At 41.4% G+C, this 27,373-nt stretch overlaps 1 protein-coding gene across 12 annotated transcripts in view; it reads right to left on the minus strand.

Moving 5' to 3' along the window:
• Positions 1–1,908: 1,908 nt before the first annotated feature.
• MRTFB (myocardin related transcription factor B) overlaps positions 1,909–27,373 on the minus strand; it is a 453,672-nt gene continuing 428,207 nt past the window's right edge. For 8 of the 12 annotated variants that reach the window (XM_040356880.1, XM_040356879.1, XM_040356881.1 and 5 more), the window contains 3 exons: positions 20,907–20,967; positions 14,430–14,525; positions 1,909–9,079 (listed from right to left, as the gene is read on the minus strand). In XM_040356880.1, the coding sequence (XP_040212814.1) occupies positions 8,547–9,079; positions 14,430–14,525; positions 20,907–20,967 (690 nt within the window). In that variant the 3' untranslated portion in view covers positions 1,909–8,546. The remainder of the gene's footprint in view (positions 9,080–14,429; positions 14,526–20,906; positions 20,968–27,373) is intronic. The other 4 variants (XM_040356884.1, XM_040356885.1, XM_040356877.1 and 1 more) reach the window with 1 other exon arrangement.

Here is a 27,373-nt window from a genome sequence, read left to right on the forward strand (position 1 = left end):
TGACTTGGTCCCAGGCCTATCAGTCTTGTAACAGTTTTAAATAATTTAGCTTGTAGAATACCCAAAACACATTCCTGATCGACAGCAAAGACTCAAAGTTCAGTATATGACAGAACAGCAAGAAAAATAAACATATTTACCTCCATTAGTTAATTAGTAATGTTTTAAGTCCAAACCCCCCTATATTGGACAATATGGTAAACCAATGAAGCACATCAACCCTGCTAGGTAATGGCTATATCCAATTTCTAAGGTAATTGCATGCTGGACAATAATATGCATGATAGACTGTAACCTGTAGGTTTTCAGAGATATTAATACTTATAGAAAACCAGATCTGTGGCATGTTCGTATGCACAGAGACATCGCACGATAACACTCCCCTCAATGACAAGAAAGGGTGACTGTCCCTGAAGTGGTTGGCTCTCGTTTAGCAGAAAAACAAGGAACACCTGTCAAGTCCTATGAGAGCCAATGTACCATCTTGCTTGAACTCTGCTGAACCAGAACATTGTTAAAGCGGATCTTCGCCGAAAAAAAAATGTATTAAAAGCCAGCAACTACAAATACTGCAGCTGCTGACTTTTAATACTAGGACACTTACCTGTCCTGGAATCCAGCGCCATCGGCAGCAGAGGACGAGCGATCGCTCGTCACTCTGCTGCCCCCACCGCCATCCTCGGTGAGGGAACCAGGAAGTGAAGCATTGCGGCTTCACTGTCTGGTTCCCTACGGCACATGCGCGAGTCGTGTGCGCCGTGCTCACTGGTCCCCGCTGTGTTCTGGGAGTCGAGTGTTTCCCAGAAAACAACGGGGGGGGGGGGGGAAATCGGACATCCTGCCCGCAGTATACCCGCAGACTGTGTGGCCGGAAGTGGGTGCAAATACCTGTCTTTAGATGTGACACCGGAGGGGGGAGGGTTCCGATGAGCGGAAGTTCCACTTTAGAGTGGAGCTTCGCTTTAAGTATTCCCACTCTCAATTGCTTTTTTAATTATCAATTGCATTTTTGTCTCTTTGCAATACCCTTTTTCTGTAAATATTGTATTGGATAATTAACCTTTTTACTATTAAACCGTATCTTGGAAAGTGTTAAAACAGTTTCTAATGCCAACTAAAAGAATCCCATTCTCTGAGGAGCGCTACTGTCATATCAATCTCTGTGGTGACAATGTGTGTAGATGTTTATTTAAATTCATAATTGTCATTGCCGTTATTGTGAAGGGATAGGTGCAAAGCTATCTGGTGGCAGTTTGGGGTGTAAAGGGTTAATTGCTTAGCCAACTACACCTTGTGACAATCACTCACAGTCTGTTGGCACTTAGATTGTGGTCCCAAAAGCTAGAAAATCTTTGTACCGGGTGAGAACGAGTGTCATTGTTGTGCATTAATGATAGCATGGTGTTAGGTTGACTGGTCATTTGTCACAAGTTGGTGAAAGGGGGCAGTGGTCTGACCCAGGTTTGTCACAGCAGGCTATGGCTTCAAGGTTTCTTATCCTTTACATGTTTTCCTGGGAACTTTTTAGCAACTCAAAACTGGGTATACACTAAATAGATTTTTCAATCAAATATTTATACAAAATTCTCAGTACATTTGACAGCTAGCTGAATGTCATTCAAAAGTAGTTTAAAATTGTGTTTGCTTTAAACATTCGATTTGAGTGAATTGACTTTCCAGAATGAAAAATACATATACTGTTAGAAATTAGAGAAAAAAGTTCCATCCTGCTTCCTTCAAATTTTCTGGTCACTGTGGTCAAAATTAATCATCAAATTTGACCACAGTAACAATTCGAAATTTGAACAAATTAACATTTTCAGATCAAAATCTACTAGTGTATACCCAGCTTAAAAAACAATCCCAGGGCTACTATTATACACAGTAAAAGAAAACTACCAAGTCGAGTTTCAAAAGAAAGGTATATTTATTTTTACTCTTGAACACAAAAATGCAGAAACATGATGCTCCTATTCAACAATTTATCAGTAGCTACAACACTGCCACTATGTACAAAATATCCAATGATAAATGTGCTACACATATAAAAATACAGTATGCATTACATATATACAATGTGCAAAACATCTGGCATTCGAACATGTTAAGGAATTGATTGCGGGGGGTGCAAATTGCAGGTACAAAGGCATCAAAACTTTTCATAGAAAGGCATGAATACATGAGCAGGCCCCTGATCAAGGTCGCAACTGCTATCCTCTTGTTGTACAGTTTCTTCAGTTCTATGGGAGGGTTTCACTGCAGTCCCAATAATCACTGCAGATGGTCTCCTACCTAAACGTTCATGTCTTCATACTGCACAATCAATGGCTATATATTTAATGAAAAAAATCACTGAAATCACAGTAACTGTAAAGCAGCAGAAGGGACTGATGCAAACTTTTTTCTGATTATGTTAAAACAAAAAGTAGCAGGAATCAGCAAATCCCCAAATGTGTTAAACTTTTTACAGAAATCTCCAAAGTACTTTTCAGCAACATGTAAAGATGTTTTTCAGTAATGTTCATTATATCAAGCTTTTTTCTTACAAAATAAATACAAGTCTTGTCTCGCTACACCAATAGGTTGTGAAACTCCCTGCATTGCTGAAAAGCAGGTGGCGGCCCATATGCGACTTATTCTACTCTTTTGCTTTTAGTCGATGGATCACAAAGACAGACCTCCTATGCTTGTAACCCACAGAACTCTTATATGCAACAACCTGGTTCAGGGTCAGGCAAGCCAATACTGCTGGGGAAGCATAGAAGCAGAGGCAACTGAATAATCTGTCTTTGATGCCCTATTAAATAAAAAAAAATATTCATCATTATGGAGAAAATATGCAATGACACTTGGGCTACCAACGTAATGCATTTTGGCTTTAACACACTTTAAAATTGTTCACGAATTATAAAAGGTCTGAATCAAACAGATATATCCATAATATCTGTTCACCCAAATTCTGATTCCCACTTTAGACAGCAGGCTTGTGAAGGACAGATTGGTTGGCAGTCACTGACTACAGTAACAATTTGCAGCCCCTATAATTATTTGTATCCAAGCACCATCACCAAAGCTCCACTTTGATGCCTGCAAAGTTTGGAAGGGAAGGACAAGCACAAATGGTCTACTGTCAATTTTGCATATGCAAAACTTAACATTCGAAATTTTTAAATAGATTTAATAATTTTTTCCCCTAGATTTCATCAAAAGTGCACTTTATTATTTATTTTCAGTCACTTAATACATATTGACCGGAAAGGCGAGAACCATCGGGTGACTGGTGAGAAGTATCACGACTAGCATGTAGCTTCCAGCCAACGAAAAAGCTTTGTAAGCAATGCACATTAACATTACAACTTAAAGCTGAAAGGTGTAGGAGCAAGTATAAGCTACAACAATTTAACAAAGTACTTTACATTTATGGGCCATACGTTTTACATTTACAATTTTGGAGAATGCTATAAGCCTTCAAAGCTTCATTGTCCTTTCTTCTGGTTATCTACAAATATGCCAATAGCAGCAAGTATCATGCACCTACTACATGTAGAAACAATCCTATTCTTCCATATCTGTACACCTGAACTAAAGTTCGAAGTTCAACCTGTACACACACAAGTGCTTTGGTGATGCTAGGAATGTTTACAATAAAAATGTGTTTGCGTGCAACCTGCCCAGGCTACAGCATTAGTATTGTGGTCCATTGAAAATAGGGCCCATATGAAGCCATTTTGGTACAGCTTTCACTTCGCACAGTTACAGAACATTAGTTTTAACAGGCCTTTTGGCAGTTCATATTAAAAAGAAAGTTAGAACAAAAGCTTACAGTTACCGAGTGTTCATATGTGGATTTGTAAAACAGCCTTTTGTGGTATCTGGTAGTAACGGAACCAAACATGCTTTCCAGTGGACTAATAAGTGTGTTACAATATCATTTTAAAGCTAAACTCCAAGCAAACAGGTAAATACACTGTTAAAACACATATGCCTGCAGTCTTATCTGTTAAAGATCTCCAATTCTGATCTGTCAAGTCTTGTAATCCAGGCACCCCGATGACTCCACTACAGTGAAGCAACACTGCTTGGTTATTGCCCTGCCCCAAGAATGCTGACTGGACAGCAAAGGTGTGTAATGAATGCTTACCACATGAATGCTTATACTGTTCTTCCTTAGCAGTATCCTGTGTTAAATTGACAGCATTATGCCATGCAGTACAGTGATTGGGTCACATTGCAGGTCCCTTCCTATCCCGTGTTAGCCCAATTGTGTAGGGGATTAAAGGAAGCTAACGAAGTATGAAGTACAGATTAAAATACAATATTCTAATCAGTACATAACTAGATAAAAGGCGTTTTCCCATCTGCCTGAATATGTACTATATATGACCCAAGTAGTCAAAAGCACACTAGCTATAGTAGAAATTTAAATGTATGGAGTGTTGCCAGTACCGATTTTACAGCCTGCTATTATTTCAATGTTTCTACTTATTACATTTTAAAAAGGAAGTTTAATGGTGAGGTTAGTTAGCCAAGGCACCTTGAGCTGCCATCAGATAGATTGAAATCTGGCTGACTCGGCAGTGACTGGCTGAATTTCGATCCATGTATGGGCATTGTAGTTGTACAGAAGTCGATCTACCAATTGACTACTGTACAACTGCCCTGCTGAAAAATTTCCTCTCCATCTGTGTATTCTTACCACGGGATGTCTTCCTTCTATCATAGTATAATCACACAGCAAGGGGATTCCTCCATCCACTTTGAAAGTCTGGCTGGTGGAATCGATTTGTTTTTTTCCCCCGTTAAACCCACTGGTTAAAAGAAATAAACTGACCCTTCTATGGCCAGCTTTAGTCATCGGGCACGGCAATGTGCTAAATGTGCATGTCATAACCGACTCGTAGCTAGCAGAGTGTTTCCTAGGCAGTAAAACCCATTTATGCTTTTTGCTTTAAAGGAAAAAAAAAATCTGTATTAAATTTAAATAGGGTGACATTTCTGTAAATAAGAATGGTGGCAACTGGAAATGATCAGATTCTCACACATTCCCCCTTTCATCAAATATAAACATCCAATATTCAAGTGCATGCCATAGGATCACATCACTGCTCCTGCAGCAAAAGCACTGGCATTAAAAAGGGGTGCCACCCAAGTGGAAGTTCCGCTTTAAGCACTCCTTACCCCCCCTTGAATGCCATATTTGGCATGTCTTTTTTTTTTTGGAAGGGGAGCAGGTACCTCGCTTTGACAATTACTTGCTCCCACTTCAGCTTGGGCTGCTTAGACGGCTCTTGTGCCCGGCCATTCAGGAGCCACAGCGTGAATCACAGCCGGATGCCCACAATAGCAATGCCAGGGAAACTTGAGAGAGAGCCGGGGGTTCGAGCGGCCACATCACTGGACCATGGGGCAAGTGAGTTTGTGTTTATTTAAAGTCAGCAGCTACACTTTTTGTATCTGCTCTTAATAAACACAAAAACAGCTGGAACTCCGGTTTAAGCTGTATTTGTTCCTCTACACTTTTTCAGCAGAGGTGAATAGAGTATTGGGGTATCCCACAACCACTGCAACCTGTCTGATGTCTAGAAATGTTGGCATTTGTGATCATTTACAATCCATAGCCTGATAGTAGCAAGAATTTGCATAAAACTCTTCTAATGTTAAATCTTGTTCCATGCATTTTAGGAACAGATAGATCATACAAGACGTACATCTTAAAGTACAAACAAGATTGGTTTACATTATGGGATCCTGCAAGCATACACACTATATAACACCTTACCTTTAATTTTGGCACAATTTTGAGGGTGTAGAAAGTTGTAAGAAATCTTAGATAATCATAAAATGATAGGGATAGTTCACAAGTAGTCCTATTTTCACTATTATTGTTTTAATATTTTACTGGAAACATGCCTCTGCACCAGCCTTGTAAGATATAGACCCGTTGATAAGATTGTGCCAACTCCAATTCGGTGCTGTTCCATTCCAATATCCATCTTGGTTTGATTACCTCCAGTACAGAACTGTGATACAAGTTTACTGGAATCTGGTAAATCTCAGTGGAGGGTTTTAAGTTAGCCACACATGAATCGAAATTCAGGGACTGACCACATTTCAATCCATCTATGGCTGTTCCTGCTTGACAGAGTGGTACAAAAAGAAATATGATAGACTTCTCTAGAACGGAACTGTTGGAAAACTCTCATTGCCACCGGGAGCCAATCGGCTGCCGTGCTGAGCAGTGTATGTCTCCACTGTCAAAATTCACTAGCATAGTAGGGAGGATTCCTCCATCCACCTTGCTTGCGTGGATGGGGTAAACTGTCCCCCCCCCCCCAATCACACCACTGGCTGATTGAGAAAAAAAAAACACAAATAACCATGTACGGCCAAGCCTTACACTTGCACACATGCACTGGATGCCCTCACTATTGACACACTTCCTTACTCTTTATTGTGCAAGAGAGATTTCAATTCAATCAATCTACTAGGTTTAACCTCAAATGATTTAATACATTTCCAAGTAAGCTTCAGAGAACCTGACTTCTTAAGAACAAAATACACTATGTTGCATAGTAAGGCCAACTGTATCAAATCATTTTCCAGAAATCCCAGACTGTAAACACCTAGGTCCTTTTGCCAGTTAAATGGGCAAGTTTAATTTCTTTGTAAGTTTTTATAAGAACTTAAGGTGATGGCTACTTTAGGCGCTATTGCAAATATTGGATTGCCAATAAAACTTATCGTAACGAAAAGCACCAGATATAACCCTCATCTACAATTTTACAGGAGAGCAAGCATTCACTCACAAGGGATGTGATCTCATGTATGGTTTCATTTTCAAGCACAAGTAAAATATACTAAACTATGAAATCTTTTCCTCCCCCCCCCCCAACAAGGCATACAACGTGATGCATTAAAAAGTGTCCTGCATTCTGCTTCTTTGGTGCCTTGACTTGCATGTTTTCACTAAAGTCAGCTAAAAAAGGGGTCATCCAAAAAAAAAAAAAAAAAAAAAAAAAAAAAAAAAAGAAGCTTGGTAATATGTCCTGGGGTGATTGGGCCCAAAAGTTATGAAAAAATTAGAGAGCCTACAACATGAAAAAAGTGTCTGGATTCCTTCATTTTACATCTAGCTTGGCTTTGAGTATGTCTAAGGAATTTATTATTATATCAAGATTCTAAATGAATACACACTTTTAAAATAGGAGATTAGGAGACATTTTTCTTTAGTATTGTTTTGCCCAAGGGGATAGTTTATTGGAAGAGCAAGCCTTCTTGTAAAAATGAATTGCCACTTTTTACTTTTGTGTGGTATCCTTTAATTAACTCATGCCTGAAGTGATAGAAAATTCAAGGAATATAAGCCTGCAAAAGTAAAAAATATTAAGCTACAAAAATGCATCTTTCATACGCACTTACCCCCATAACATGCAGAAATAGTACATTGTTATTCTTAATCAACAAAACTACGATTCTCTGATTTGCGTATTTAAGTTTCCATTTATCCATTCATTTAATTAAAGAAGAACTCCTAATATCTACATGGCTTTCTAACTTCTCAAAAATATTCTTAAGCATTTTTTTGTCCCAGACTGTTCTAACTAGCTATTCATTTCTAGATATTGGACTAGAAAATAAATAACTGAGCCAAGCATTGTTTGGTGTGTTGTGTCTTTTCAAAATAAGCAAAACTTGTGCGCTCAATTCATAGCAGGTAAGCTATTCTTATAAAATCATTTAATACATTTTTGTACAATTATATTACAGCTTGTTTCGGAGTAGTGGCCATAAAAATCCCTTTGTTACGAAACATAAAAAAAAAAAAGAACAATGAAATAAAAAATAAAGCAAATATAAACAGAGCCAGTGAGATTTCATTCTGTAAAATGTAGCGCTCAATCACTTATGAATTCCACATTTGCCAGCAATTGAATTACAGTTACTGCCCAGATTATATTTTATTTTTACAAGTTCAATTTCAATGAATTCTGAAAATGTGGGCTTTTGTAGTTTGTTTTATATCCAAAAAACAACTGTAAAGTATATCACTAAGGTTACATTGTCTAAGAGATTCATAAAGCCAAATCACACATTATAGCACGTGTGCTTAAACTCCGCAAACAATATTATCATGAGAACCCTGAACCAGCCAGCGCTTTGCCATGTATTCCTATTGGCTCAGCCTGTTCACAGGAACAGTCAAGTGCAGTTATTTCTTTAAAACAAAAAATAAATTGAAACATTAATTCCTAAATTTCTGTACAAATGATCCACTCAGCATTGCGATGGTATATTATATAATCCCTCTGGATCTAATCTTAATATCTGAACTACCATTACTGGTTCACTGGTCACCTTTTTTTTCCTTTTTAAACATAGCTACCCTCCCTAGTGGTGCATTAACACAGATATGGGTATCCAGTGCAGTTAAAAACTGTAGACCTCATTCTGTTCTGTTATTTGTGTAATTTCTACAGTTACAGCCATACGTCCAGCCCATGTTTTTAAAAGTGAAATCCAATTCTGAGACCCACAGAAAAAAAAGATTATTCCCATTGCAACTGCAAGTCGTTAGTATCCAAAAAGTCAGTGGAGAACATACTTTGAATATTTGAGCCCAAGGGAGTAAGAGAAGAGGCTGAATTGGGCATGGTAATGTCCAGCCACTCCATGTTGTCCAGGTTGGTATCTTGAAGGTCTAGAGACAAGCAGCTGTTTGCAGTGAATGGAGTCTCTGTGGTTTCCATCGGTGTCTGATCATGGTCCAGTATGCTATGGTGCTGGAGGAGATCATTGTTCAGGTCATCTATAAGAGAAAATGTATCTCTGCCATCACTGTGACTATCCAGGTGAGGAATGTTGGCTCCTGATGGCAGCGTGCCATCTAAAAATGCCTCCAGCTGACTTTCTAAGCTAATAGACAGACTGTTTGTGGGCTCCAAAGACAGAGGAGGTGCTACGTGTATCTGTGGTGGTGGCCTTGATACCACAGTGTTTACTGGCATGGTGGTTACACTGGCCGTCGCAGGTCGCATTTTTGATATTGGTGAAGGCTCTTCTTTCACAAGAGGGGAAATTTCTGAAAACAGAATACAAACAGGTTTTTCTTAGATTTTTCTTTTATAAAATGTTCACTTACTATCTATATTGTATCACAAAGCATAAACAAAGCTGAAAATCATGCATATGGCATACAACGCATCTGCTGAATTCTAAAAACAAATTACCCCAGCAATCTCCTGCAATTGCCTGTCTTGCTATTTAAACAATAGTTGTTGCTAGGATCCTAGTTCCACCCACCCTGGCATAAGAATGACATGTAATCTCAAATCCCCTGCTAAATAAATAAGAAGTCCAGTCTGGGCTGCTGCACCACAGTCCGATAGGGTAGCATGAGGGAACCAGTGTCTCGTGCAATACCCACAGGAATGCTCACGCATTGGCAGGAGGCTTAACTCCATCTTTGGTTTTTGTAACATTTTTAGATCCACATGTATATTTTAGGGGCTGACATATACATAAATATAATATTCAGGTTGTTATAGCTCTATTCAGAACACCAAAGCAACTCAAGTCGACTTGAGTGTGGTTATTCCATCATAGCAATTAGGTTTCTAGGTGAATTACTTGAATATCTACAGTACACTTCAGATAAGTGACATTAACAATTGTCAAACACTCAAATATCTTTGCGAAAATATTAAACACTTATGTTGTTTCCCAGATGTGTACATATATCCACATCCACTATCCTTCTGCACAATAAATCCTTTTCTCATAGTTTGATTCTTGTACTCTTGTTGTATTCCCATTGGTGATAAATTACAGACAACCAACATTCAACACTAATAGATTTTCCAAACTAGGAGTTATTGCGAACATATACAGCACTTGCATTGTTATGTCTATTCTGAACAAAGTTTTTAAAGTGGAGTCTAATCCTCTGGAAATATAGAACATACTAAATCAAACAGAGAATATATATCCTGGTCTCTGGGCAGAAAATGTTGCCATAAGCTGCATTAAAACAGGTTTCATTGAATATATAAATCTAGAAAATAAATAAATACAAAGGACCGTATGAAGAGTACAAAATCTCACTACCCAAACACTATTTTATCTTATTCAACTTGTAGTGCCTTCTTGCCAACTACTAATTTACAGATATTTCAGATTATAATCAGAACATATCATGCACTGGTCTGACTATAGCAGAGTGAAATTGGTCTTACAATATATGGCAGGTATCTGCCACTAATGTGACCAGTCTTGCATTTCAGTGTGTGTACAGAATAAAATGGATATACAAAAATTGTAATGGCAAGAATACCCATTTTATGCCAAGTACAATCATTTTTTTCAGATTTTGCACAACAACATTCAAAGAAACAGAGGCGTGTACAAAAATAAATGTGAACATAGGGGGTTACGTGGCAATTATGGGGCTAGTAGAGTACCTACCTGTTTACAAAAACAATTATTTATGTGAAACTCAAATAGAAAAGAAACCAAGGTACTTTATCGAGGTACCACACTGGCAGGGAAGGGGTTAACACTGTGTTCCCTATTGTGTGTTCTAACTGTAGGGGGATGGCACTGACTAGGGGAATAGAGAGATTAGTGTTCATATATTGTATGAACACACGGTCAGTCTCCTCGCCCTTGAGAGGAATCGGGATTTGTGCGTTTACACACACACACACACACATCCCTGTTCTCATTCTGTAACGAGCAGTCGCGGGTGCCCAGCAAGCACTCGCATCAGCTCCAGGGACACGCGCGCCGCTTGAGGCGTCTTAAAGGGCCGACGTACATCTACGACGGCTCACACAGAGGAGCCAACCTGCCACAGTATAAGTGCAGTGGCTGGTCCGGAAGGCAGTTAATAAATGCAGTCTGCTAAAGCTTTCCATAATATTTTGCATTATTCTTTCCCTTGGATGTTTCTTACTTTTTTTCCCAGTTAATTTTAAAGTGTTTCCTGGCAGTAGCCAGCACAACACATTAACTACTGTCTTCCAAACTATGCAGTTTACTTCCACCCTTGGTCCCTGCAGTAATCACGCACATGCTCTGTAATGTTGTAGCCAAGCCTCATTTTCGATTACTATAGCAACCGGGGTCCCACATAACGAGGCACAGACAGGTGGGCAAGCATTTCAACACTATTTTTAGGCTTTTTTTTTTCTACACTGGAAGATATATTTTGCTATATGATGCAGCTAATCTCCTTGCTCTGGGGTGCCGGGCAATGCACCCAATGTTTACACCCCCTGTGATGTTGCAAGTCACATGGGGGGTTTTAGGAACTTGTGAATGGCACTGTAATCTTGTGGGATCTCAGAACACTGCCGCAGAGAGGAGATGTGTATTAATTAATGGACTGAAGGCACAATGAGGGGAAATATATGTGAAGTTGTGAAAATGAACAGAACAGATTACAAGAAAATGGAGCGGGTAAGAAATCGACCCATACACTGCAATTTGTTCAGTCCTTAATGATTTAAATGGGGAATATATATTGGAGAGAGTTTACTACCACTTTAAGTAACCCAGCTACACATTAGAAAAATATCTGGGTTCAGAACAATGCATCAACTTTAACATTTTTTTTTTTAAGTACTTCTTTTTCCATAACCTGGGTCTGAAACAAGAGGAGAATTGCACCGTGTTAAGGAAGTGGTTGAAATCCAAACTTACTGCTAGCTATCAAATGTTTAAATCTCAGCACTCTCATTAACATCAGCATTCTTTGACAGCAAGATGAAACAGACCTGAAAATTGACCGCTTGCCATGAACATAATCAGCCTACGCTTCTACCACTGGGTATTGTAATGGATTCTCAAGCTGTAGGTCTTGCTCTGTCTCCCTTAGGTGCCAAATGTATAAAAGGGAAATTATGTCATCAGCCACGCACATCCATTACATGCTAAAAGAGTATGTAGCAGCGGTTGCATTTCTTTAAAGAAATGAGTGACGGGAACATTTGAACACAAGCAACTGTCAAGATGCTGATGATTTCCGGACCCAAGTAGGTCCAAAAATGTCATATGGCTGCTTAGATTAAATGTCTTAGGAGAAAAAGCTTTGACATCAAGTAAAGCCTAGAATTTTAAGCAGAAATTATTAAAAGATGATTGAGATGATGGTCTAATGATCTGACTGCTGATGATCATAGCACTGGGTTAGACACTCACAGCACTAGTCTTAACTTTTTGTTCAATGATCGTTCAGGTAAACCCAAATCAGACTAAATCCATCTCAAATATCAGTTGCTGGAGTTTGGCCTAAAGACATATGGTACCATGAGTTAGGTTCTCAATTCCTGACTAGGATAACATTGGCTGGATTTTGCAGCAAGCAACTTATGTCTGTGGGCAATATAATGTAACCTAAAGCAATAAGCAGTTTTCACAGCAAACGTACGACGATTAGAGGTCGACCGATATGGGTTTTTCTCTGGCCGATATTTAGAAATCGGGGCAGCCGATGGCCGATATATGATGCCGATTTTTGCGGCCGATATTTTGGGCCGATTTTTGGATTGGGATGCATTGTGGAGGAGGATGGATGGTGCTGGGCGTGGGTGGGAGATGCGTTGTGGAGGGGGAAATATGGTGCTGTCTGTGCGTGGGGGATGCATTGTGGAGAGGGATGGATGAATGGTGCTGGGCGTGGGTGGGGGATGCGTTGTGGAGGGGGATGGATGGTGCTGGGCGTGGGTGGGAGATGCGTTGTGGAGGGGGATGGATGGTGCTGGGCGTGGGTGGGAGATACGTTGTGGAGGGGGAAAGATGGTGCTGGCTGTGCGTGGGGGATGCATTGTGGAGGGGGATGGATGAATGGTGCTGGGCGTGGGTGGGGGGTGCGTTGTAGAGGGGGATAGATGGATGGTGCTGGCAGTGGATGTGTTGTGGAGGGGGATGGATGGATGATGCTGGCCGTGGGTGAGGGGTGCGTTGTGGAGGGGGATAGATGGATGTTGCTGGCCGTGGGTGGGGGATGCGTTGTGGAGGGGAAGGGATGGATGGAGCTGGCTGTGGATGGAGGGAGGGGGGTGGATGGATGGAGCTGGCCGTGGGTGATGCGTTGTGGAGGGGGATGGATGGAGCTGGCCGTGGGTGATGCGTTGTGGAGGGGGATGGATGGAGCTGGCCGTGGGTGATGCGTTGTGGAGGGGGATGGATGGATGGAGCTGGCCGTGGGTGGGGGATGCATTGTGGAGGGGGAGAGATGGATGGTGCTGGCTGTTGATGGAGGGAGGGGGGTGGATGGATGCAGCTGGCCGTGGGTGGGGGATGTATTGTGGAGGGGGATGGATGGAGCTGGCCGTGGGTGGGGGATGCATTGTGGAGGGGGAGAGATGGATGATGCTGACTGTGGATGGAGGGAGGGAGGTGGATGTATGGAGCTGGCTGTGGGTGGAGGATGCATTGTGGAGGGGGGTGGATGGATGGAGCTGGCCGTGGGTGATGCGTTGTGGAGGGGGATGGATGGATGGAGCTGGCCGTGGGTGGGGGATGCATTGTGGAGGGGGGTGGATATATATAAAATGTGTGTGTATATAAGTGTGTATACAGGAGAGGGGTGTGCTCTGACATGTACACACTGTTCCCTCCAGCACTGCCCATTGGATGACACCTGTGAGCTCCCACGTGAGTTGAGTACTATATGTACAATCACTAGAGAGCCGAGGCATGGAGCCGTAGCCTGGAGCCCATGTTCAGTAATCCCGCCACCGTCCCTGCAGGAAGCTTTACAAGTGTGATCTCTTCGCGCAGACAACTACTGCGGCTGCTCTGGCTTGTGAAATGTTTGCTTTCATCTACAGCCCGCCGAGGTAGGGGGGGGGGGGGCGGATCCGGCGCGCAGGCTACCAGCAGCGTGGCTGAAGGATTCATTTCTCGTGCTGCTGTAGGTGGAGCGGGGTTTAGTGTGGCAGCCAAAAATCGGACGGACGATTTTTTTACAATAATCGGCCGATGCCGATTTCTTAAAAACGGCCAAATATCGGCCGACTAATATATCGGTCGACCTCTAAAGACGATACATATTTTTTGCACTGGAATGGAGCCATAGTAATTATACGAGATGCCTTATGTAACTTAGTGTAAAAGTGTTGCAAAAAATAGATCACAAAAATTCAAACAAGCTATTTCAAAAAATCATGCCAGCCTAGGAAGTCCTCACAGAGTGCTTAAATGGTCTTCATAGAGCTCCAACATGCTTGTAGAACTAGCAACATCAGCAAAAGTTGGGCCTTTTACCATTATACAGTTTTGAATTGTAGCAAAAGCCAAAGCAAAATACACACCACGCAAACTGGCCCATCTAACAACCGATTCCTTAGACAATATTTAGCAAATATCAGCTTATGGTTAAAGTGCCCACAGAGATCAGACTCTGATTGCCCGATCCAGTCACTTACTGTCAGCTGTCCAGTTGAAATTTTCCAGCCAATCACAATGGTTTTTCCCCTGATTTAACCAGGTTACGGGTGTCTGCTGAGTGCTTCCCCTCTCTCCTAAATAGGCATAAACATGCATGTTCAGCCAATAAAAACTTAAATGTTTATGGAAATATTTTGCGAAGTTCTTTGTAAGGCTGGATTTTGCCTTCACATTTAATCTTCATTTAATGTTTGCATGCGGAGATAAAGTAATCTAATCAGTAACTCAACAAGTCTACGTGAATATATTCCTTGCATGTCACAATACAAAGTAAAAATGTATATTTTGACTTGGCTGTAAAGTGGAGTACAGTACAGGACACAACAGTAAGTACGACCATGGGTTAATAAGCCGCTACCTTTAAGTGATCAGACACTAACAAAAGCTTTGCTGGAAATGGCCCCAGTGCCCCCCCATATACCCCACCCACTATTCCGCAGGACTTCAGTTCTGTAGCAAGCAAAAAAAGAAGAAACAGAGACCTGAAGGGAGAGTGCAGTGTCCTGTATTGAATCCCAACTGGAATTTACAGTTAAGTCAAAATTTCCATTAACGTATTGGTACAGTGCAGGAAGTCAGACTATGGGATGTCCCCACAACAACATGGCAAACAGGCCCACAAAAACAAAGGATTAGTGGACGAAAAACACTCAGGTGACAGCTTGAAGCAACTTGTGGCTGAAGCACATATTAGAGGCCAATGATCTACCCAGTAAGATTTTGGGACAGTATGAACAAAAGGCCATGTGGTGGCCTTGCAAACCTGCAAAATGGACGTTTGCTGCCAAAAGACCCAGAAAACACCAACAGAGCTGGTGAAATGGGTCCTGACAGAAAAGGGAGGAAAAAACAATCCCAGAGAGTTTAAGTCCTGGAAATGATGTGCCTGTGCCACCTAGCAATGGTGGCAGTGAGAAGATATCTTTATTGGACCTTCAGGGAGGACAACAAAGGGCTCAGTTTTTCTAAAGGAAGATGATGCAGCTAGGTAGACTGCTCTGTCCACATCCAGGCAGGGAGTTTATATGTGCATAGATACAACAATTTACAAGACTGTTGCCTCAGAGCTAGCGTCTCACTACAAGTAGTAAATGCCGACACTGGATGATACATGAACAAAGCTTTCGCTGATCACCCTTACTGTTCACCAACAAGTCTCCTGACTTTACAGTTCTTGGGCTCAAGACATTCTATGATCACTGCTGATAAGTAGTTTAAAAATCACAAAGTAGACAGGCATCAAATGGCCCCAGATATTTCCAAGAGACATTTTATGCTATCCATCAGGACTTTGCTAGGTTTAGGAAGTAAAACTACTTGTATTCTTCCAGAAGCTACAGCAGAATATACCTGCATGGGGAGTGGTTCTGGGACTGACTACGATACAAGCCGAGATCACTCACAGGCACGTGAAGACTCAGAATTTGGCATCTGTGGAGTTTTGGCTAGTTCAGGCTTCTCAGCCAGGAAAACGTATGGAAAACAGCATATACATTTTGGACATTTGTTTGGAAACACTGTATGGAGTTTTCACTGGTGTCAAAGCATAAACATAATTAGGCTCGACATGTGGGAATGTAGAGAAGTGTCTTATACAAGCCGGAGCTGTCTGCTACATTTGTCACTGTCTGAAACATCTGGATGAGATGCAAGTTTAATTCAATACAAGTTTCCTGGTCTACATTGTAGACTAAAGCAGCCCATCGATTATGCAAATTTCTTTCCTACCACCATGAGTGGAAGGAAAGAATATTGCTTGATTCTATCATAATCACAATCAGTGGGGAACTTGGAAGTAATCACATGAAAAAAATAAAAATCTAACAGGCTGGCTGTATTCAGATTGCCTTCAGTACAACCAACCTGCCCCATAGTTGGATCTAATCATTTACCCTTCTGTGATTTTTATAGATGCATTGCGACAAAAAACATTTTGCCTTGGTGCAAAATGAACACCAACATGCAGAGATAAAGGATTTTCATAAATGGTTTAGCAGTGAAAGCTTCCATCCTAGGGGTTAACAGAAACGATCTGATAAGCTGAGTTCTTCTACATACAAAAAGGAGGCCGCTGTGCCTACTCAATTCATGGTTTAATTTGTCTTCATCTGTTGCTTATTTAACTTTGGCCCCAGTCTTCAAGTCAGCAGCCAACCTCCTGCCTGTAACACTAGTCTGTCACTCCCCTATCTTCGGTGAATTCTCAGCAAGAACGAATATAAAAAACAAAGTCTGAATTCAGACTCCTGATATACAATTATTTTAGTGAGAAAATGTAAAGAGGGGGGGGGGGGGGGGGGGAGTGCTTAGCCAGAAACTTTGGATGTTTGTTAGTAACAAATACCTGCATATTGGCTTTGCATATCAAAAAGCAGTCCTGAATAAAGTCTATGAAGCATTCTGCACCTAAGATCTTAATGTAGTTGATGATTTCTACTTTATATACTGCAAGTAATTATTTCACAACATAATACATGATGAGACAACTTCAACAAAAACTCTTATTTTCATAGAATTCAGGAATTGTATTGGTAGGTGTGTCCAACATTAGGATATTTCCCCTTCCAATGAACATATAAAGGAAGTCTTCCCTAATTGATAGACAGCAAAAAAAAAAAAAAAAACCTTTACATACAGTATCTCACAAAAATGAGTACACCCCTGACATTTTTGTAAATATTTTATTCTATCTTTTCATGTGAGAACACTGGAGAAATGACACTTTGCTACAATGTAAAGTAGTGAGTGTACAGCTTGTATAACAGTGTCAATTTGCTGTCCCCTCAAAATTACTCAACACACAGCAATTAATGTCTAAACCGCTGGCAACAAAAGTGAGTACACCTCCAAGTGAAAATGTCCAAATTGGGTCCAATTAGCCATTTTCTCTCCCCGGCATCATGTGACTTGTTAGTGTTACAAGGTCTCAGGTGTGAATGGGAAGCACGCGTTTTAAATTTGGTGTTAATCGCTCACTCTCTCATACTGGTCACTGGAAGTTCAACATGGCACCTCATGGCAAAGAAAGAAACAAAAATTGTTGCTCTACATAACGATGGCCTGGGATATAAGAAGATTTCCAAGACCCTGAAACTGAGCTGCAGTACAGTGGCCAAGACCATACAACGGTTTAACAGGACAGGTTCCACTCAGAACAGGCCTTGGCATGGTCGACCAAAGAAGTTGAGTGCACGTGCTCAGCGTCATATCCAGAGGTTGTCTTTGGGAAATAGTTGTATGATTGCTGCAGAGATTGAAGGGGTGGGGGGTCAGCCTGTCAGTGCTCAGACTTTACGCCGCACACTGCATCAAATTGGTCTGCATGGCTGTTGTCCCAGAAGGAAGCCTCTTCTAAAGATGATGCATAAGAAAGCCTGCAAACAGTTTGCTGAAGACAAGCAGACTAAGGACATGGATTACTGGAACCATGTCCTGTGGTCTGATGAGACCAAGATAAACTTATTTGGTTCAGATGATGTCAAGCGTGTGTGGTGGCAACCAGGTGAGGAGTACAAAGACAAGTGTTACTTGCCTACATTATATTGGTGGGAGTGTCATGGTCTGGGGCTGCATGAGTGCTGCAGGCACTGGAGAGCTACAGTTCATTGAAAACACCATGAATGACAACATGTACAAAATGTCCCTTCGAAGACTGGGCCGCAGGGCAGTATTGCAACATAATGACCCCAAACACACCTCCAAGACGACCACTGCCTTGCTAAAGAGGCTGAGGGTAAAGGTGATGGACTGGTCAAGCATGTCTCCAGACCATATTAAGCATCTGTGGGGCATCCTGAAATGCAAAGTGGAGGAGCGCAAAGTCTCCAACATCCACCAGCTCTGTGATATCATGGAGAAGTGGAAGTAGCAACCCGTGAAGCTCTGGTGAACTACATGCCCAAGAGGGTTAAGGCAGTGCTGGAAAATAATGGTGGCCACACAATATATTGAAACTTTGGGCCCAATTTGGACATTTTCACTTAGGGGTGTACTCACTTATTTTGCCAGCAGTTTATACATTAAATTGCTGTGTGCTGAATTATTTTGAGGGAACAGCAAATGTACACTGTTATACAAGTTGTACACTCACTACTTTACATTGTAGCAAAGTGTAATTTCTTCAGTGTTGTCACATAAAAAGATATAATAAAATATTTACAAAAATGTGAGGGGTGTACTCTCTTTTGTGAGATACTGCAAGTTCTAAACCTTCCACACTCAATTCCATATCTTGGAGTACAGGACACAGGCCAAGTTTTCATAGACCCTGGGTTAATAGGTTTTTACCTTCAGGTGAATGGAAATTGGCAAAGCTTTTGAGGATACAACCCTACCTCACTCTGGGTCCTCCATTTTGTAGTAGCAAGCAATGCAGTGACCAAGAGGAGGCGGCTTTTGTCCTGTACCTCAAGATATGGTATTTACAGGCAAGTCCAAACTCCTCTTATTTTAAAGAGGACAAATTCAAATTGTTTATTGTACCTACAGGTAAGCCTATAGTAAGGCTTACCTGTAAGTAAGGTAAATATCTCCTAAACTTGCACAGTTTAGAAGATATTCAGAGTGCATGCAGTTGATGTCATCGGCGCATGCACTCTGAAGGTTGTAAAAGGACAGCAGGAGTTAAGTCATCGCTGCTCTGGCCACTCACAGCGCCGGAGCCTGCGAACCCTAAAGAAACACAGTGGAAGATGTCAGTCATCTCAGCGGTAAGCGGGCGCTGCTGGAGGGCTTTGTTCCAAGGCATTTCATAATGAGCTTGTATGCGATGCATACTAGCTAATTATGCCTTTGTCTTACAGTTTTTTTTTTACCTGGTTTTACAACCTCTTTAACCATATAGTACAGGACACATGCAAAGTATTATTAGATCGTCGGGACATCCCCAAGCAATGAATAAAAAGGGTGGGTAACAACTAGGCAAACAGAACTGTGCAGGACAAAGGCCAAGTGGCATTGGCGCCGAAATGTCCAGAAAACTTTCACCGATCTGGTTTTCGCCTCCTGGTTTGTGAACCACAGCAATCACTGGACAGTGAGTTTCCATCCATGAGGCTATCTGGTTTGCTTGACTTCTGGTGCCCCCATTATCTAGTCTCTCAATGCCTCTGTGACCAGCCGGGTGCACCATCGGATCATTGATCGGGCTTGCCGGGGAAAAAAAATAGGCCAGAGAAACACCAGCGAACGATGGTGTGCGTGCCCTCCCGCTACTTCAGAAAGTGATCCAGTGGCTAATGAGCCGCTCGGATCGCTGTCATGAGAAAGACAGCTGCCGGCTGAAAAGAAATAAAAGAAACAGATACTGGGGTTATGGCTGATCGCTTAAGCCATAACTCCCGGTAAACCACCTGCGAATTGCTATATATATATATATATATATATATATATATATATGTATTATAGCAAAAAGTAACATTATTTTTCTTCAAAATTGTAGGACTTTTATGGTTTATAGCGCAAAAAAAAAAAAAAAAAAATGCAGAGGTGATCCAATATCTAGATAAAGCTCAAGTGACAAGTTGATTAAAGAATCCAAAGATAAAATAAAGGAAAAGTAAAAAACTAGTGAAGAGGGATTGCTCCATGAAGGAGAAGAGGTCCATCACCTTAAGACACCAGCAAAAAAATGTAGACTCATGGAGTGGGGTAGGTAGGGTTATAGGTGAAGCACCCGATGGAAGTGTTCTAAAAACTTTGCCTGTGACCAATCATGCAACAGTACAAGCCTATAACGAGGGTCTATGAATACTTTGTCTGTGTCCTGTACTCTACAATTAAGATAAAAAATTGTACGTAATTAAAAAAAATTTTTAATTGTAATATGTTCCATGAACGAAGCACTACTTAAACTTACCAATGGTACCAACTAATCAAAGGTTTCCATCAAACTTCTTAAAAGAAGAAATGTGGGAATTGGTCCGATGCTGCAGCTGTTCCACGCCAGCTCTAAGCCCGAGACCTGAGCGATAACCTGATGGACGATCGCCGAGTTCTCGGGTCACTGCTCTGCTGGGCAGGAGCGGCTGGTTCATGGTCTCAGTGGCACGCCGAGAGGCTGAGCCAGCTGCTTGTAAGGCATCTGGGTAGATCCCGACATTGTCAACAATGGACTTTAGCCTGCTGTCAGCTGATTCTGGTTAACAGGAAAGCACAAGTGCACTCCTGTGATTCAAAAGAAGTAAAACCGCAAGCTTTGGCCATACTTCTCTTTAAAAAAAAAAAAGTTCCAAGGATTTATAGCAATTAGAAATAGTCTTTCCTATATCTGTATAGAGAAATCTCACACCTGTACCACCTACTGGAAAATAATAATTATCTTTTTTTCTGTGCAATATGCAAATTACTTTTCAAAATCTAATGTAGACATAGTAAGCAAAGTTAATAAACAATAAAGGCAAATTGCAATGACAAAGTAATTAACTATGATGAAGTTATAATACAAGATATCTTACCTCCACTTTTAATGAGAATATCAAACAGGTCATCCATCTGCTGGCTGTGCGCATTCATTACCTATAAAGGGTAAAACACATTTCATGAATTTCCAATACTTTGGTATTTGACTTGGGTGCTAAAAATGGTCTATTCTTGTAGTCAGCTATGTTTACTATGTTTGAATAAAAACTGCTGGAAGGATTATGATTTCCAAAGAAACATGTCAACGTCATCAGTGGCTCCCATTTACCTAAATTTTGGGTCTGGAAACCATGGAATAGAGGGCATCTACTGACCCCTTTGCCATTTTGCAGTGTGGCAGTAGCGGTTTTCGATCGTTGTTCTATGGCTTACTTCATACTTGCTATCAAAATGCACTAACGCAGGGCGCAATATGTTACCCAGAAACTCAATCTTGCTGGTCACCAAATGCAACAACGATGAAAGTACAAGGCTACTGAAAAAAGTCGATACAGTCTGAGGAGAAAACGTCCAGTAATGCAGGATCTCTAAGGGTCCATTCACACCATTTGCGTTGAGATGCTCCAGACAGACAATTTGCCTGGTTTCCTATGGTTTCAGTTCACATCACTGGGCTGTAATGGTGTGCATGCAAAAACAAAAAACTGCATGCAATCTTTTTTTTTCAATGCAGGAGGCGGCTGTGGAAACCACCACACTCCAGGACAACTGTGTGAACAGAACTTGTTACATTTCAATACAGTGTGTGTGTGTGTGTGAGAGTGTGTGTGTGTGAGTGTGTGTGTGAGTGTGTGTGTGAGTGTGTGTGTGAGTGAGTGTGTGAGTGAGTGTGTGAGTGTGTGAGTGTGTGTGTGAGTGTGTGTGTGTGTGTGTGAGTGTGTGAGTGAGTGTGTGAGTGTGTGTGTGAGTGAGAGTGTGTGTGTGTGAGTGTGTGTGTGAGTGTGTGTGTGAGTGTGTGTGTGAGTGAGTGTGTGAGTGAGTATATATGGTGTGATGCACCAGGATCGGCACTTCAGCACTGTGTCCTCCTAGCACACACCAACAGCTGTGTGAATCGCCCCCAAGACAACTTAGAATATATAATTGTAGCGCACAATAGATTTTATTTTCTTAGATTTGCACTCAACTGGGACAGTTCCAAGAGACTGGAATACAGTCATACTAGGTTAAAAAGATACATTTGTCCAAGTACAGATTTGCAAACCTAACTTCTGTTATGTGTAAATTTGGACTTTGTAGTCAAAATAACAACCTGGTGCAGATGGTATATAAAGATTAGGGAAAAAATATGAATAAAAAAGGGATTGTTAAAAAAGGCAGAAGTTTTTTTTCTTTCTTTATCTAATTGCATTCTGTTTACGCTAATCAGCCTCATTTGACTCCATATTCTCCTTCATTTAATTATTTTCCTTCCAATTTTCTTCCTTTCCTTCTATTTAATAAACTACAAATAATAATAATAAAAAAAAAAAAAAAAAAGTGTTGTTTGTTAATATTTGTACACCTTAAACGTATATTAAAGGAGTTCTCTGACCTAAAACTTTTAACCCCCGCTGTGCCCGGGCTGTAAAAATATACAAAATAAACTTTCACTTACCTGCCTACGATCCCCCGTTGTTCCGATATCGCCGTCCCGTTCTCCGGTCCCGGTCTCTTCCGCTTCCTGTGTGTCGGTGACTCATAGTGCGCTCAGCCTATCAGCGGCCGCGACGGGACATTGCTGCGGCCGCTGATAGGCTGAGCGCACTGTGAGTCACCGACCCGCAGGAAGCGGAAGGGGCCCGGGACCGGAGAACGGGACGGCGATATCGGAACAACGGGGGATCGTAGGCAGGTAAGTGACAGTTTATTTTGTATATTTTTACAGCCCGGGCACAGCGGGGGTTAAAAGTTTTAGGTCAGAGAACTCCTTTAACATTAAAAAAGCACAAAATGTAAAACATAAAATTAATTTATTTGGCAGATACCATTGCTGACAGCTGTATACAAAACAGTTGCGGTAAGTATTGGAAACTGGTATCGGTGAGCACAAAAAAAAAAAAAGAAGATGGAACTCAATAAATAAATAAATAAATAAATGCTATTGGTGCATCCCTAGTTTATTTCTATCCGATGACAGTATTGCGTATTCTTTATTCTAGATACAAAACCGACCTAAACAGTTTAACATGTGTTTGAATGCTAATATGTATTGGGTGTTGTCCTGTATCTGTGAAAACAAGACTCTTTCAGGAAAGTCATATTAATTTCCGTTTTGTCCAGCATAGATGGTGAAGTCATGCAATGGTTTCCAGTGCTGTCTGGCAGATGTTTCTAATACCTGAGCTGTGACTCACAGGAACAAGTAAGCCTTTCTACAATGGCACTGTGTTTTAGAGTATCAGCACTGAAAATGCATCTGTGTTTATATATTTCTGTATATAGGAACATAAAGAAGAAGTCAGGAAGGCATAAGGAAAAGATGTCCATTTATTTTCGGTTAGCCTAGCATACTCAAATGTAAACAGCAAGCACTGTAAACTAAATCTGAGAATAAAAGCATGCCACCCAGTGCTAAGGGACAAAAGGTTAACCCCCCCCCCCCCCCCCCCTGCGCTTTTTGCAAAAAATAAATAAATAAATAACCACACACACACATTTTCAAAAATGTGCATTTTTTTTTGCAGCAAGAATGAACACTGGGATTGCGGGGGTGCAATGCACAGGCTTCTGCAGACTCTTCCTTCAGCCAATTCTTTCAGTTAGGCTGCCCAAAGATGGTGCGATTTTCTTTCTTGCAATCACGGGTTGCAGAAGACCCCCCCCCCCCATGCCGGTCGCATGAAAAAATCCATAAGGTTGGTTTTACCCAATTTGAATGATCAATTTGGGAATAATTAGCCTGCCCATAAATAGTTTGCATCTCGGCCGGTGCCTGCTGAACTACGTCTATGGCCAGCTTTAGAGAGCTGGAGGTAAGATAAGGCTCTGTTCACATCTAGGCGTTGCTATTTTACAGGCGTTTTTGCAGTGTTTTGAAGTTGAAAAGGTCACCAATGTAAAAGCATTAAAAACACCTGCAATCTGCCAAAAAATAAGCTCCTGTACTCTTTTTAGCAACAGCGTTTTGCTTTAGGCAATAGAACGCTCAGATGTGAACAGGGGCCATTGAAACCCTATCATTAAAATGGCCTTGCCTACACACGATCATGAAAAAAAAAATGCTCTAGCAAAGCGCGGTGACGTACAACGGCACTATAAAGGGGAAGTTCCATTCGGATGGCGACACCCTTTGGCCTGCTTTAGCTGATTTTGTGTTAGTAAAAGACGATTTGCGCTTTTCTGTCTGTTACAACGTGATGAATGTGCTTACTCCATTACGAACGGGAGTTTTACCAGAATGAGCGCTCCCGTCTCATACCTTGCTTCTGAGCATGCGCGGATTTTTCACGTCGTTAACGCCCACACACAACCCAAAAAACTACAACGTTAAAAACATTGCTAAAAAATAGAGCATGTTCAAATTTTTTTTTGGCCGTTTTTCAGAACCCAAAAAATGCTCTGAAGCCCACACACGATCGTTTTTAATGACATTTAAAAAAAAACGTCATTTTTTTACAACCCGAAAAACGGTCGTGTGTACGCGGCATTAGAGCAGAAAAATGCCCAAAAACACCTAGGTGTGAACAGAGCCTTAATGGTCTATGGGTGTGGTTGTAATCACAAATAGGGCCGAAACAACTAATCGGTTAGTCGACAACTAATCTATTACAATTTTCATAACCGATTAATCGACCAGTAACATAATGGGGTTAAAAAAACGAAAATGAATCCTTTATATATAGTACAAAAAAGCAAATCGCTACTGTAAATATTACTTTCACTGTCCCACAGTAAAAAAATGAACCCCTTACAGTAGCGATTATTTGCTCTTTTTGTACTTATTTTTGTTTTTTTAACCCCCATTATGTTACTAAACATCTCAGGCCTGGGTCACACCTCTGTGTTTTGGTGCTTTTTGCAGAAACACACTACACTTTAGGATGTACCTCTCTCTTTGTTCTCCTTTCTTTCTTTACTCACTGTGTCTCCAACTTTGTGGTGTCTCGTAGCAGTGACACCTATGCCGAAATCAGGAGATAGGGTCTCCATCAGCCCTCCCACTTCACATTCCTCACCAGTCAGCTGACCTCTAGTCTCCCTCCCACCTATGCTGTGAACCTGCGAAGAGGCTGAGTGGGCGGCCACAGGCTCCAGGGACAGCCCAGCTGGGTGGCCACGGGCTCCAGGGACAGCCCAGCTGGGCGGCCACGGGCTCCAGGGACAGCCCAGCTGGGCGGCCACGGGCTCCAGGGACAGACCAGCTGGGCGGCCACGGGCTCCAGGGACAGCCTTGTTGTGCAGCCGCAAAAAGACTGGGAGAGTAGTGCGGGCTTCAGAAACAGCCCAGGATACAGTGACCCCTAGCAAATCATTATTCGATCCCCAAGGGAGTCCCGACCCCCAGGTTGAGAACCACTGTTTTAGGGTAAACTATTACTATATTATGGGTCGAATTGAACCAAAAAACCCTCTACTCAAAACTTTAAAGACAGTGATATTTATGTGTCATTGTCATACAAACAAGGGTTTACGTCCCTCCTCCTTGGACTTGGATTAAACCCAAGATCATCATTCTATAATCCCTCCCATGACCAATTAGGCATTTAGAATAACAAGTCTCCAACATGAGAGCCATTTGTCCAACTTGAGTTTTTTAGGCTTGTGTGCCCTAATGGAAGTTATAGACATCAAGATTATTACGCTAGAATCACATTTTTCTGCTGGACTGCATTGTGTCCACACATTTTTTTCACAAGCTATTTTGCAATGGGTTAAGGCCGTCTATTTACCACAATGTCCCAAAAAGCTATTATTTCTGGGAACACAGTGCACTGTAGTGCGTTAACATATGCTACAAGGCTCGAGTGTTGGAGATTTACTTTAGTGCATTGGATCCCATGCAAAATCAATGCTACAAAATGCACATAATGTACAACACACCTCTACAGAAAATTGTGAACCCAACCTTAATGGGACTTCTTGGGGGGCAATTAGTTAGGCTATGGGAGGGTGGGCTAAAAAATAAGTATTTTTTTTTAGCAGTGCAAAAAAAAATGTTTTATGACCACGTGATGATATGGTTCTGGTAAAGTTGACATCATGATCCAAATGCCAAATTAATGTGATCAAAAAATGCTGGAGAAAGAAATTTTAAACTCTATATGTAACTATAGATTTCCCTGTGCTAGAAAAACCGGGAACTATCCAGGAAACACAGCATGACAATTTTAACAGTTACAAGGAGATAGGCCTACGTATTCAATTTCAAAAGAATACAGGACAGATTTTTGCATAGGATTATATTATAACAAAAAAAAATAAAAAAATTAGACCTTTAGAAAGTCAGCAGCTCTCATTACGTTAAGGTTAGACATTCATCATGATTAAAATGGCATTAAATCCCAAAATGTATTATATTTCAGCCAACCAATCCTTAGATGTGGTGGTGTCTGCATCAGTTCTTTTTTCACATTGTGATCTGGCCGGTATTAGTGAGACACCACTGGAGGAGTAAGCACAGGAGGCACAGACAGAAGCACTCGGTCTGTTAAATATATTAGCAGATTTAAATACACTAAAACATTTAAAGCGGTAGTTCACCCTCCTTCACCTCATTATTCCATTACTTTCGGCATCGTAGCGCGAGCTACGGTATGCCGGTCTTAAATTTTTAATCCCCGTACTCACTGTGCTATTGTTGATTGAAGAATCCGACTCCCGCGGGGAATGGGCGTGCCTATGGAGAGGGAGGATGATTGACGGCCGGCTCTGGCACGTCACGCTCCCCGAAGACAGCCGGAGTAGGTCTCGGCTATTCACAGCGCCTGCGCACAGGCTATGCGCAGGCGCCGTGAATAGCCAAGCCTATTTCGGCTATTTCCGGAGAAGCGTGACGTGCCAGGGCCGGCCGTCAATCACCTTCTCTCACCATAGGAACGCCCATTCCCCGGATTCTTCAATCAACGATAGCACAGTGAGTACGGGGATTAAAAATTTAGGACCGGCATACCGTAGCTCGCGCTACGATGCCGAAAGTAATGGAATAATAAAAAAAAACATTTTTTTTTTTTTTTAACAGGGTGAACCCCCGCTTTAAGCCAAACTCCAGCTCACACTTTAAAATTAGTTACTGAAAAAAGCTTTTTTCCTTTTGGGATAAAGGTTTTTACATAAATAAAAGCCAATTTTAGGCACCCCTGCCAGTGTAAAGTGGTTTGCTTCATCCCTGTAAACTAAACTGATACAATCTGCTGGAGAGCTTGTGCTTTTAAAAAAACAGTCTTGCTGGCTGGATCACAAGGTGAAAATAGAACTTTTGATTCAGAGTTCACACTCTGTCCGTAGCGCTGCTACAGTACACATTGAACTGCTTTGACTATACATTCATTCATTTCCTTTGTTTACTGTCATTTGAAAATAG

This window comes from Rana temporaria, chromosome 6 (genome assembly GCF_905171775.1).
Source record: "Rana temporaria chromosome 6, aRanTem1.1, whole genome shotgun sequence".
NCBI classification, from domain to species: domain Eukaryota; kingdom Metazoa; phylum Chordata; class Amphibia; order Anura; family Ranidae; genus Rana; species Rana temporaria.